Source organism: Scardinius erythrophthalmus (assembly GCF_964197995.2).
Source record: "Scardinius erythrophthalmus genome assembly, chromosome: 22".
In the NCBI taxonomy this organism is placed as follows: domain Eukaryota; kingdom Metazoa; phylum Chordata; class Actinopteri; order Cypriniformes; family Leuciscidae; genus Scardinius; species Scardinius erythrophthalmus.
The window spans coordinates 30,518,405-30,532,699 of NC_138242.1; the positions used below are offsets into that span (position 1 = coordinate 30,518,405).

Genomic DNA, 14,295 nt, shown 5'->3' on the forward strand with positions numbered 1-14,295 from the left:
CTGAACTCAACAACACCGACGCTCAGTGACAGTCTAGCAAACATAAAGGCGTATTTTCAGCTGAGAAATGTCATGGACTGTAAGTTGACAGCTTTTATTATCCAGCATGTTTATTTCAGGGTGTTTATAAATGAATACCAGAGTGGATATGATGGTTTTTGACGTACAGTTTAATGGCGGAGAGGGTTTGTGTGTGCTGTTAGCAGAGAGGCTAGTTTTCAGCATCATGTAAACATCTGTACAACATCTGTACTGCTGATGTCAGGGTTAAGTCCGGGTTAGCATCTGCAAATACTGTATTTGATTCAGGTTCCATAAAAGCTTTGGAATCTGGTAAAACAAAATCTTAACATTGACAAAGCATTATTAAACATTATAGGTCTGTATAAAAACTCATACAGTAACGTTATACACAATCGATAGAGTTACTGTATTTAAAGTCATATAGTGTTAATTAGTTACTCTTCCATCTGTTTAAGTTATGTAGTTTTAACTAACTAATGTCTCTTTTCTCTAGTATGATTGAGATATGTGCTGTTTGATTTCTTTTAGCAGTTTCTGCCTTTCTTATTGTTTCCATTTTATTTCCATACAGGAACGCTGAAAATAAACCAGCCATATTATAATTAACTAAAACTAAAACCATTAAATAAATAAATGAAAGAATGTTAACTTTTATATAGATATATATTTAATACATTTAAACATATTTTATTCCATAAACTTTTTTTTCAAGCTAATTGCAAAGGCAGCGTCGTTTTAATCTAGTTTAACCTGATTTATTAAAGTAGCTAAAACTAAATCAAATTATTAAAACTATAAAGACATTTAAAACTAATAAAAGTGACAAAACTCACAACAAAATTGCTATATATATATATATATATATATAAACTCAGTTATATATAGTATCTCAGTGATGCTAAAATAACACTGTTATTTCTGACTTATCTGTAAACAATTTTTTAGTTTTCTGACAGCTCGATAGTTGTTATTTTATATATTAGATTATAGTGTCGGGCTGAGATCTTTTAACATGAGCCTGTTTTGACATGATGCACAGATGTGTTTCAATAAATAATAATTATAATAATATGAATTTAATTTCCTTTGAAAACAACAGCTATAAAACAAGGCATTTGAAATGAATTCTTATTGCAGCTTTCCTGCATTATTTATGCTAAAAGCTCATGGTGATTCAGCACAAGTAGGTTTGGTCATGTAGATCTGTTACCGCACCAGTACACTGCTTTTACACTGATTTACATCGCTGGATTGTGATGTGTCATGTGCAATGGACAGTGACAGAAACACAGAAGCTGCATATTGAAATGTTCTTTTCAATCAAGAGGCAAATAAATAAATAAATGTCCATGGTTTGTTGATTTAAATCTAATTTACACTTCTTTCCTTCTCTTCCCTGTCTTTTCCCTTCTTCTTTCTTCTTTCTCTCTCCTCTCAAGTGTCCAGATGCTGTGATTGAAACAGTGCAGATTCTGTAAGAGTCATCCTCCTGACTATCACATCTGTCTTTCTTCTTTCATGTCTGTCTCTCACGTCTTTCCTCATGACCAGTGTAATTCAAATGACTCTTATGAACTGATTCATTTCAGTGAATCGTTCACAAATCAGTCTCTGAGGCTGATTCATAATTCATAAATTCATAATTGCAGCGTGTAGTCATGGATATTGTAATATATTAATGTTTTGTTTAGCATGAGGTTGGGGGTTTGCTTCCTCAAACACTGCAAAAAATATTTTCTTACTTAGACCTAGTATTTTTGTCTTGGTTTCCATTACAAATATTGAAAAATTCTTACATCAAGATTCAATTACTTTAAGAAGAAAAATGACTTCATATATTAATTCTTGTTTTCTGAAAAAATTATCAAAAGTGAGTGAGTTTATGCTTAAAACAAGAAAAAAAAACATCTGCCAATAGGGTACGAAAATAATAAATAAATAATTTAATAATAATAAATAATAGTTTTCCCTTTGAATTAAGTAGATTTTAGCAGATTTTTTAAAAATAATTTTATATATATATATATATATATATATATATATATATATATATATATATATATATATATAAAAAGTATAATAATAAAAAATAGTTTTCACTTTGAGTTAAGTAGATTTTAGCAGATTTAAAAAATAATAATTTTATAATAAAAAAATAAAAAAATTAATAATAATAAAAAATAGTTTTCACTTTGAGTTAAGTAGATTTTAGCAGATTTTTTAAAAATAGTTTTATAATAAAAAAATTAAAATAAATTAATATTAATAAAAAATAGTTTTCCCTTTGAATTAAGTAGATTTTAGCAGATTTTTTAAAAATAATTTTATAATAAAAAAATAAATAAATTAATAATAATAAAAAAAAATAGTTTTCACTTTGAGTTAAGTAGATTTTAGCAGATTTTTTAATTATTATTTTAGGCAAAAACTCAATATCTTAAGTCATTTGGCATCTCAAGTAAATGCATCTTGATTTAAGAATGTTGAGATATTTGTAATAGAAAACAAGACATAAATACTGACAAAAAAACAAACATTTTTTTTTGCAGTGAAATTAAAATAATGGTTAAATGAAACCAGGATGATTCCCATCCGAACTCTCCTCTCTCCGTCACATCTGTCTCTCTCTGTCTGTGCACCAGCGTTTTGATCATCTAGTGTGTCGTATATTGATCGTGATCATATCTGACTGAGAGTTTGTGTCGTGTGCAGGAGCTCAAGAGGAGCCGGGCAGGAAAACTGTCCTCCGCTGAGGAGAAGCTGGATGAATATTTAATCGACCTTCAGCACAAAAACAGGTTTGATGACACACCCGGACACAAATGTACAAACACAGGTCAGATAACACAAAAACAGGTTAACTGTGAGCTCAGGTTGAGCGATATGGCTTCAGTTACGAGTCACACGCAGACGCCGGTCAGCCATGTGACGTTCTACATGATTGGATGCGCTAATGAGCTGCTCTGATTGGCCGAAAGCCTGCTAGAGTGAAATTCTAACTGGCCGTGGACATTTGTAACGTTAAATGACGTGTAGTCTTTCAACTCGGCTGCTAGTACATATCTGACTGCCAATGAAACAATATCTTTCCTTTCTTCAGAACACATGATTCAGAGAAACACAATGATTCACATTCACATCTCAGCTTGTTTAATCTGCATGCTAAAAATGTATATTTCATTTAAGTCTAATACTATTAGATTCATTACTATTATTGTTCTCTAATATTAAACCTACTAAAAACATAAGGCAGGGTTCACTTATAAGGTCTAGTTTGTCAAGTTATTCAGATTTCTACTTTATCTGCTGACATTTTCACTCTTTCCAACACCAAAAATGATACATTTACATTTAAATCTCTAAGTTTACATTTAAATGTATCATTTTAGATGCATTATTTAATGTTTATTTTAAAATGATTTAATTATTATTCTCTCTGATTTTTCTCTCTCAAATGTTAAGCGCCAAATTTAATTTCTTACGCCAAAACGGCAATAAATTCATAAAGTCTTTTGCTGGAAAAACTGGTCAGTAAGATTCTTTTAAGAAAATTTATGGTTTTATTCAATAAGGATGTAAAAAACTGACAATATAGACTTTTATAATCTTACAAAAGATTTCTATTTCAAGTAAATGCTGTTCTTTTGAACTTTCTATTCACCAAAGAATCCTGAAATAATAAATGTATCACAGTTTCCACAAAAATATGAAGCAGCACAACTGTTTTCAACATTAATAATAATACAAAGAAATATTCTTGAGCATCAAATCATCATATTATAATGATTTCTGAAGGATCATGTGACACTGAAGACTGGAGTAATGATGCTGAAAATTCTCAGGAATAATTACATTTCACTATATATTCACATAGAAAACAGTTAATTAAAATTGTAGTCATATTTCACAATTTTACTGTTAATTGTACTGTATTTTGATCAAATAAATGCAGCCTTCGTGAACATAAAAGACTCATTTCAAAAACATTTAAGAAAATCATATCAAGCCCAAACTTTTGAAATTTAAAAAACTTACAGAACTCACAATCATATGTCACAGAAAAACACGTTTAAGTTTGTGAGACATGTAAGATTTATTGCTGATCCAGTTCAAATAGAGTAATTTGTCAGACCCATCAGACCTGACTAGTTAGAAACAATGTCTACACTGTCATTGTTCAAGAGCCCCTATTTCCCTGCCTTTCTACCCGCATCTTTCTTCCACTCAGTAGACGTGTGCCGATCGGCTGGTGTCATGTTTAATGTTCTCCCTCAGGGCGCTGAGAAGACTTCAGAGGAAAGATCCCCGTCAGGAGGAGCTGGAGATTCTAGAGCAGGGCTTCAATCTGTACATCAACGGCGCTCACATCAACACTGCTAATGCGGCTCACAGCAGATCCAGCAGGAGAACCACACAGCCTTCAGAAGCACAGAGAAGCACACGCACTGCAGGTACACACACACCACACACTGACACTGGGTGAGCGGAGGCTTCCTGTGACCTGCCGGATGAGAGAACGTGTCTGTGTTCACACAGATTCCTCCAGAGCGAGTGCAGAGGAGCGTGAACTAGACCGACAGAATCAGAGGAGCCACACGGCACCGGAGAAAACACAGAGACGCCGATGGGTGCAGGTGATGCCCTGACTAACTCCAACACTGTCCAAACACTCATCCCACACTAGATTTGCTTTCTCCGTCTCCTTCCTGGCACTGCACTTTAACTGTATTAATCATTACTGTAGGAATCTGTCTACATCTGCACTGAGAAAGGAAGGAAAGAGGAGATTTCAGCGGAGCACAGATACTCCGATGACTTTGAGCCGGACGAGAGCGTGGATATGGAGGTGAGAATATGTGTGTGTGTGTGTCTGTGAATATTCCATTTTTCATGTTGCATCCATAATTACATATTTACAACTTCTAAGCTCCACCTGACCGTTGCGGGTCTTAAAACAACTAAAATAGGATTTTCTTCAATATTTTGAGGTGAATTAATGTAGTCAACTGTTTTGCTGTCATTATTGATGTGAATAATTATTTATTAATTCAAAAACAGGAATAACTCATAGTGTCCGGCCTTGGAAAATTGACATCTTTACCCTTAATTAAAATATTATTACAAATTTGTTAAATGTAAATGTAAATACACATATATATATATATATATATTAAATGTGTGTGTGTTTATATATTAGTGCTGGACAAAGATTAATCGCGATTAATCGCATCCAAAATAAAAGTTTGTGTTTGCATATATATGTGTGTGTACTGTGTATAATTATTTTGTATATATAAATACACACATATGCATGTATATATTTAAGAAAGATTAGCATGTATATACTGTATATATATTTATACATAATTTATATTATATATAAATATAAATAATTTATATATAAATTAAAAAAAATATTTAATATATACATGCATATGTGTGTATTTATTTATATATATATACAAAATAATTATGCACAGTACACACACATATATTATGCAAACACAAACTTTTATTTTGGATGCGATTAATCGCGATTAATCTTTGCCCAGCATTAGTGTATATATATATATATATATATATATATTTATATTTTTATGGTTTCATCGAACTTGTAGGGTAATTAAAAACAAATATCCTTTTTTTCATCACTTCTGGCTGCCACTGTATGTAGTAGCTAATTGTGGTAATTCTGTCACACAGCTGCATAAATATGGTCATTTTGCATTATGTAATCAACAAATAATGAGCATTTAAGCAAATACTGTCACTAGCGCATTGCATTGATACAGTGTGCCCTGGTACATTTGGGCAAAAGTAGTGTGTTTCCAGGTATTCCACGCATAAAGAAAATTAGCGTACATTGTCTGTTATACACACAGCACAGTTCTTTCGAAAACCTCAGGTCCTATGTCATTCTGAACATTTTTCCATTTGTAAAAGCATTTTAAAGTTGTTGTTGTTGTATTGACTTTGTGTTTCTCTCTCAGTCTGCTCATGAAAGCAGTAAAGTGTCTCATTCACTCGGCCAGAGGTCACGCAGTGAGCCGGAGCCTGTCGACAGAGTTCTTCTGAATCCTGACCAGGTCAAGGTCAGGAGCGGATGTCACACACTCAGCCTTTGAATGTTCTGTCGTCACTGATATAGTTTGTCTGTGCTGTTGTATGTCTGCATACACAATGCTTGAGCAGTGTTAGTGTGTTTCAGGCCCTGCGTCGCAGTCTGGAGGTGAGCGTCAGGCGCAGCACTCGAGACTCGGCCGGAGAGGAGTCGGAGGAGGAATGGATAGAAGAACAGATCGAGAGAGAGGAGAGCAGCGAAAGCCTTCCTGACCTCACACTTCCTGTCAAACACACAAGCCAGCCAATCAACAAGCAGCTTGGACATGGTGACCTCATCATGCTGGAATTTGGCCCCTCCTCACAAGGTGACGATTTCTGACAGCAAAGTGTTATTTTTCTTAAACTATGTTTTTTTGTTTTTTTGTATCTTACAGTGAAATAGCGTTATTACAACAGTAATATTTCTTTTTGTTTGATAATTTAAATTAATAATCATAATCATAAAACAATTATAATTATTATTTAATTATATTGATATATAAACACAACATTTTGGCCAAATGCAAAACCATACAAAAAAGCACAGCAAACCTGGAGCTCCTCATTTTTTTTTTATTTCAACATTGCAACGAAAAATGCAATTTGTTTTTTCCCCCCCAAATGATTTTGTTCTTGATTCCTGATAGACCGAACAAGTGTCTAACCCCTCTTCAAGTGAACAAACCATCAAAATGAAGTTGCAAACCCAGTGCAAATAGTCCGAGTTTTTGTGTGCAGGAGGACGAAAGATCGAACACTCTCTCTCAGCTAAAAGAAAGGACAACGTGGAGCCGTACATCCCTACCAGCCCAGTGACCGTGAGGAGACAGAGCGAGAGAGTGTGTGAAAGTAGACAGGCGATGTCACGTAAGCGCCACTCACACTTACTCATCAGTGTATGCTTGCAAACATTAACAAATTAAAGTGAAATGTGGATATACGGTGTGGGCCGCTTTGCAGCAGACAGACTGCAGACGAAGTCAGAGAGATTTAGATTAAATACAATTCATTCAGTGACACACATTATTAATAAAAATAGTTCAGTATAATTAATGTAAATGTACCATTTTATCAAATATTTATGTGTGTTTAGGGTTTATTAAAGAAGGGACATTAAGACAGCCATACATTTTAGTATTTTAATTTTACAAAAGTATTATTATTTGATTTGTCATAAATATTGATTTTTTTTCTTTACTTTACAGTTAAATATATCAAAAGTAATATTTCTTATTTTGTTGAATATTTTTTATTTCACAATTATATTATATTATATTATATTATATTATATTATATTATATTATATTATATTATATTATATTATATTGATCTATATCAGCCTTTCTCAAAGTGGGTGCCGCGGCACACTGGGGTGCCCCCTGACTGTGTCAGGGGTGCCGCCAAAAAATTACGTAGGCTAAAAAAAAAAAAAAAAAAAAAAAAAACTGACATTTCATATATAAATATATTTGAATTTACATAAATACATTCTTCTTCTTTTAACCCTTTCGCACGTACGATCAGTCTAGGCTGGTCCCTGGAGCACCGGTGTGATTAGAACGGTCAGTGCATGACGTGATCAACTGCTAAATTCAAATGTGCTTTCGTTGGCTGGGGCTGAGCCAGAGACAGGCGCGCTCAGCTGTCACAACTTTTCAGTGTTTTCATCCACATAATGTTTGTTTTAGGTTTCAGACATAATTACTAAAAAAAACAATACATTTCTGTCAAAGGAAGAGGCAATAATAATAATTTATATTATAATTAGTTGTATTCATATCAGATACACATTGTGTAAGTAACTTTAATATTTACTCTATTCTTCTCCCAGTTCACCTGCCACTTACTTTTGTGTATTTCGGGTGAAGTGGATGAATTCACTTGTTGTAAATCCAACAGATCCGATTCTCTGAACTGCGTCTGCGGCACAAACTAACATGGCGGCGCCCATCGCGCATACAGCTCAACTAACGCGATCGTTATAATGGTTGTTTAAAAAACAAAACACTTCCTCTTGCATATATTTGACAATCGGAATATCAGATATTTCATGCCATATCTAACAAATTTGTGAATATTTTGAATAAAAAAGTAAAAATGACATAAAAGCAGATCCTAATTCATTCATCTCTGTTGTTGCTGCGGTGTGTCACGTGACAAGCAATGACGCGTCACCATGGAAACCATAAAGTGACACATTCTAAATAACGGTCCCCTTGAAAAACTCACGCTGGGGGGGTCAGCCAGAATATATTAAATTTACGTGTGAAAGGGTTAAACATATTATGAACGGATTAATAAAATTGTCAATTCATTTTAGATAAATATATACATATATATAATTTGCATTTGCATTTGGGTTATGCAGTGTTTTTAAATTATATTTTACACTGGGGTGCCTTGAGATTTTATGCACTTTTGAAAGGTGCCCTGACTGAAAAAAGTTTGAGAAAGGCTGATCTATATGATCACTAAATTGCCAAATTGGAAACCTGGAGCTTTTTTTTTTCGAATACATTTTTCCCCCATATTGGTCAGCCCTTTATTAAAGTATTGCAGCATTAGTTTAATAGCATGTTGATGCATAACTACTGGAATCAATGCACAGAATATGATTTGCTGTCCTGTAGGGTCGTGCAGTCGTGTCGAGCGCCCCCTGTCTGCGGCTCGTAAGGTGCAGGAGCAGAGAGATTCAGACGAGACGGCTGTCGGTGTGTTTCAGGCCCTGCAGAGAGAAAACACACCGCTGCAAACACACCGGCAGAGAGGACAGGACAGGAGGACGGCCCAACACACACCGGTGCAGCTTCACTCACAGCACAACTCTACAATGCCTTGTCATATTCATATGTTAATGATAGATCATATAGCCTAATTAAGATGACAGTGTAAAATGCCTGTCTGCATATTTTAAAGGAGGAGGAGGAAGATGATGACGATCAGTATCGGGTTAACAGAGCTATGCGGAGAATCGCTCTCATGGAACCCAGGTATACATGATTCCTCAAGCATACATAGCAGACATCAGTGTTGTGAAACTAGAGTTAGTTAAGTTACTTGAAGTAATAAAAAGCTGCTATATTACTCATTTAAAACTATTTAGGGGGGCAATATCAGTTGGCGTAATTAAAAATAGCCAGAGCTGTATTTATCTGGCATCTCAATATGTGTGACGGACAGCATTAAATATAAATCTAAATATACTGCCGTTCATACGTTTGAGTTGGTATGATTTGTAATGTTTTGAAAGAAGCCTCTTCTGCTCACCAAAGCTGCATTTATTTGATCAAAAATACAGTAAAAACAGTAATAAAGTGAAATATTATTACGATATAGAATAGCTGTTTTTCTGTGTGAATATATAGTGAAATGTAATTTATTCCTGTGATCAAAGCTGAATGTTCAGCATCATTACTCCAGTCTTCAGTGTCACATGATCCTTCAGAAATCACTCTAATATGAGGATTTGATGCTCAAGAAGCAAGTACAGCTTTTATTTGAAATGGAAATCTTTTGTAACATTATAGATGTCTTTACTGACAGTTTTGAATCCATTTAAATCCTTCCTGAATTAAATGATCAATTTCTTATAAAAAAAACTCTTACTGACCCCAAACATTTGAAAAGTTGTGCAAATGAACAATAAATACAACAAAACAACTGTAATACACCATTATTTAGCTAAGAACAGCAGAATGCAACTAAATGGTTCTATTGTTTTAACTTCGCACCCTCCATCTGTCTCTCAGGCAGCAGAAGTGTTTGTTAAAGGCTCTAGAGAGGATCGATGCTGACGATCAGTCTGATCTCACTGACAGCAGCTTCACTCTTCCTGTGAGTATATCTCATATCTCATTTAATCTGATTTGGACCAGTGTAATTGTTCAACCTGCTCTAAACAGCTTGACCAAGATGACAAAATAAATGTATTAAATCAGATAGTGTATGCGAAGTATGCGATTAATTGCACAAAAGGGTGTGATTATCACGATAATTTTTTTTAATCTTTTGACAGCCCTAATATACAGTGTGTATATATATATATAGAGAGAGAGAGAGAGAGAGAGAGAGAGAGAGAGAGAGAGAGAGAGAGAGAGAGAGAGAGAGAGAGAGAGAATGTTAGAGATTACATGCAAATTGTTTAATTTACAATTGTTAAAAAAAAGACCACTTACTGTTTTTTACTGAACAAACACACTATTAGCTTAAAGAGACCAATATAAAAACATGAAACACAAAAACTATGAAAATTATACAAAAAGTACAATCTTCCTGTTAGTTATAATGAACGCATTCGTGAGCGTGTAGAAGAACGTTTTGAGTGGCATTGAGATTTACGCTGAGTTTCATCATACGCTCTTTGTTTCCATGACAGCAGAAGGACGTATCTCTGCAGGTGACGCCCACTCTTTATGTAACCATGGAGATCTTGTCAAACTGGGGTCACCCGGGCCAGGTCGGGCTCACAGAAGTTCAGTTCTTCTGTCCTCAAAGCCAAAAACTCTACGTGTCTCCACATGACCTGGACATTCGAAACACGGACCAACCCGGGAATCTCGCTGCCCTCGTCAACGGGAAAACTAAAGTAAGTATTAGTGTACTTTACTACTGTAGCCCACTAATTAATGATAATTGATGCATTCAAATTAGCATGTGGTCTGTTTCTGTTTAGACCACAAAAGTGCGTCACATGTGGACGTGTGCGTTCCACCCGCCGGTCCAGCTGTACTTTATCATCAGGAATGTGGAACGATCCCCAGGCTTCAACATCTCTCGGATCAAAATATGGAATTATAACCACAGCATTAATGTGAGTACAGCCGAAGCACAAACACCCAGAACAGGACCATACAACACTGTAACACAGTTTATTAAAAAAGCAACTCGATCCAAACGATCAATTCAGTCTTTGTCATCAAGAACATTTGCTGACATTCTGCATTAGAAAACACACGCTCTGTTCATTTGAATACCATCTGAACCCAGGTGTAAAAAGATGGGTCTCGGTTTGCTTCCAAACGGACCAAAGACGTGTAAACCAACGAAAAACGGGACATGATGTCACAAGATGCAACCCTTAAAAGGACACAATGCTCAAGCAAACCTGTTTGTTCTTGGGATAGTCGCGATTTCCCCAGTACAGGCGCCAGAACCGCGTCTCCTCGCAGCAGATCTGTGTGTGTGTGTGTGTGTGTGTGTGACGGAGGGATTCCTGACGCTGTTTTGACTCCTTTACACATTTTATAAGCTCTTCATGAGTTCTCTGCTGGTCAAAACACCATCATAGGCTACACACACACACAGCGAGTGCTTTGTGTCAATGAATGTCCTCACAAAGATAAGTGTGGAAGAATGTGTGTGTGTGTTTTGTGTCTGTGTCTGTGTCTGTATCTGTGTGTGTGTGTGTGTCTCTGTGTCTATGTGTGTCTGTGTGTGTGTGTGTGTGTGTGTGTGTGTGTGTGTGTGTGTGTGTGAGTATGTGTGTGAGTGTCTCTGTGTGTGTGTGTGTGTGTGTGTGTGTGTGTGTGTGTGTGTGTGTGTGTGTGTGTGTGTGTCTCTGTGTGTGTGTGTGTGTGTGTGTGTCTGTGTGTGTGTGTGTGTGTGTGTGTGTGTGTGTGTGTCTGTGTGTGCGTGTGCGCGTGTCTGTGTGTGTGTCTGTGTGTGTGTCTGTCTGTGTGTGTGTGTGTGTGTGTGTGTGTTTCCTTGTGTGTGTGTCTGTGCGTGCGTGTGTGTGTGTGTGTGTGTGTGTGTCTGTCTGTGTCTGTCTGTGTCTGTGTGTGTGTGTGTGCGCGCGTGTCTGTGTGTGCGCGCGTGTGTGTGTGTGTTTGTGTGTGTGTGTGTGCGTGTGTGTCTGTGTGTGCGCGTGTCTGTGTGTGCGCATGTCTGTGTGTGTGTGTGTGTGTGTGTGTGTGTGTGTGTGTGTGTGTGTGTGTGTGTGTGTGTGTGTGTATGTAGAGCAGTTGGAGATTAGCTGTAGGGATTAGCTGAGTTTATCTCCCCCACACCAGCGCTCCGTCAGTCGGATCGCTGCACTCGTCTACGACACAGAAGCTCCAGCGTCTCTTTACACGTTCACTGATGTACAGATCCAGAGAGATTCAACGGTAGGGTGTGAATGATGTCAGTGTGTGAGAGAATGTATGAGTGTGATAGTCTTATTCCTGATCCTGGATCTGTTTTATTTCATTCCTAGTCTACAGTATTTAGTGTTCGCTAAGTCAAGCATCACTATTACTATCACTTATAGTTACTATCTATCTGTCTGTCTGTCTGTCTGTCTGTCTGTCTGTCTGTCTGTCTGTCTGTCTGTCTGTCTGTCTGTCTATCGTAAAAGTTTGCTGTAACGAAGAAATTAAGACAGAAATATATAAATATTGTACAGTAAAATGTACTACTCAAAGCAATAATAAAGGAATCATAATAATAATAATAAAGGAGCGTAATACAACCAATATATTTGATTTTAAATCAATTTCTACAATTTCTGTTGTACCTGTGCAGCACCTTACTTTTTTATTTTTATGTTTTGTGGTAAATTGTTATATTTTCACTTAATTACATCTTCCAAGGTTGATTAAACTGTTCACGTTTTATGACTTAACGCAGATTTCCTGTGGCCCTAAATTAAAAGCTAGCTTTTCTGTGGAGTTACATTTACATTAATTACTGAGGTCTAACAAACATGTGGGATGCATTTTTTCTCCAGTAATGGTGTGAATATCGTGATAACTGTAGATAAATGAAATGCACATTGGTAACACTCACATTTAGTGATCCATTTGAATATGCATGTGTTTGTTCTGACAGGATCTGGACGTGGGCGCTCGGCACGTTCGCTTGTACGTGAACAGCACTCTGGTCTTCGAGGGTGAGTTGGAGAAGGGTTGTGGAAACCAGGTCTTCGACTACAACAACTCCATTGAACTCCAGGAACCACATCTCCCAGAGTGCACCTCTCCAAGCCCTGTCTCTTCAGGACACAGTCTGCAAGACTGCAGCCCACATGACCATGAGCCTCAGGAGTCGAATGCGGATTTCCCAATAGTAGAAACAAACCAGGACGAATCAGAGAGTGACAGTAACCTGGTTAACCCTGGCAGGAGTGTGGCGACAATGCAAAGAGACTCTCTAGAAAGAGACTCGCCCCCTTTGGATCTCTCTTTACCCTCTGAACGCAAGCAAGGGTTTCCACATGTGGAGGCGATGGAGACGGTGACCACGCAACCGTCCTCCAGTCGGATCCCACTTTGGCTCCGGCCTGTGAATCTGAGCGCACCGGATGAAGCCGAAGGGTCTCGGGAGCGAGAGCGACCGCAGTGGCTCCAACAGCAGAATACATCCCAACACAAATCCAAACACTCAGTGCTCCCTGAGATCTCATGCAACCCCGTACGTGCCTGCAAAGAGGCCTCGAGCCACAAAAGGGCGCAGAGGAAAGCGTCCCGTGAACTCAGTTCTGATTCCTTGGATTTGGACCCCGATTTGGGGCTGAATTATAGGCTAGATGCCAAACATGAGAGAGACCTGAGCATGCAGACAGAACAAGAATCGCACTTAGAGCAACAGTTGAGTGATCGGTTGGACCAGGATTTGGACCTGTGGGATGAGCACTTTGAGAGGACGGAGCGACCCATCAGTGGCAGGAGAGGTTCAGCGCGATCTCTACACAAAACACAACCCAACCTCAGCAGCAACTTCACCGCAACAGGTGCATTTCTCAAAGTACACCAAAGCTACATCTGTATGTGCATACTAGCTGTCTAGAGTAGTATGCATGATTAAGGTTAGTGCTGCGCAAGTCATGTGTTTGCAAAACGATTTAATGGGGCATATAATTTATTAAACGATATCTATTCTGTGGCGTTTATGTTACGTTTACATTAATCATTGAGCAAGTGGAATGCACTTTCTTCCCAAGTAATGGTATGAAAAAAACATTGTGAGAACTACCTATCGACTAGTGATTTGGGGAAAATACTTATATCATATTTTTTGCCATATTGCCCTAGTTAGTTCTCTTTTGATTCTTTTGCTGTCGAGGAATGTGAGTTAGAAGCTTCTACCATTGTATGAACCTACTAACTTTAAATCTGTAAATGAAAATGTGGCTATTTACTTGCATAATCTCCTGTTTTTATAGTGCACTTTATTCCAAAGATGAAACTGTCT

General features: G+C 36.9%; 1 protein-coding gene and 1 gene segment (V, D, J or C); one reads left to right on the plus strand and one right to left on the minus strand.

The window, feature by feature from the left end:
• LOC308682903 (Ig kappa chain V region 4135-like) overlaps window positions 1-14,295 on the minus strand; it is a 1,009,768-nt gene that overhangs the window by 721,156 nt on the left and 274,317 nt on the right.
• The window catches only part of katnip (katanin interacting protein), a 27,537-nt gene continuing 13,242 nt past the window's right edge, over window positions 1-14,295 (plus strand). Inside the window, exons 1-15 of one of the 2 annotated variants that reach the window (XM_081352391.1) lie at window positions 25-79; window positions 1,464-1,498; window positions 2,737-2,822; window positions 4,300-4,475; window positions 4,561-4,658; window positions 4,769-4,870; window positions 6,015-6,116; window positions 6,233-6,452; window positions 6,865-6,993; window positions 8,757-8,926; window positions 9,043-9,116; window positions 9,876-9,960; window positions 10,502-10,711; window positions 10,799-10,936; window positions 12,934-13,834. In XM_081352391.1, coding sequence (XP_081208517.1) covers window positions 4,865-4,870; window positions 6,015-6,116; window positions 6,233-6,452; window positions 6,865-6,993; window positions 8,757-8,926; window positions 9,043-9,116; window positions 9,876-9,960; window positions 10,502-10,711; window positions 10,799-10,936; window positions 12,934-13,834 — 2,035 coding nt within the window. In that variant the 5' untranslated portion in view covers window positions 25-79; window positions 1,464-1,498; window positions 2,737-2,822; ... (1 more) ...; window positions 4,561-4,658; window positions 4,769-4,864. Of the gene's footprint in view, window positions 80-1,463; window positions 1,499-2,736; window positions 2,823-4,299; window positions 4,476-4,560; window positions 4,659-4,768; window positions 4,871-6,014; window positions 6,117-6,232; window positions 6,453-6,864; window positions 6,994-8,756; window positions 8,927-9,042; window positions 9,117-9,875; window positions 9,961-10,501; window positions 10,712-10,798; window positions 10,937-12,933; window positions 13,835-14,295 lie in introns of both variants that reach the window. The other variant, XM_081352390.1, reaches the window with a different exon arrangement.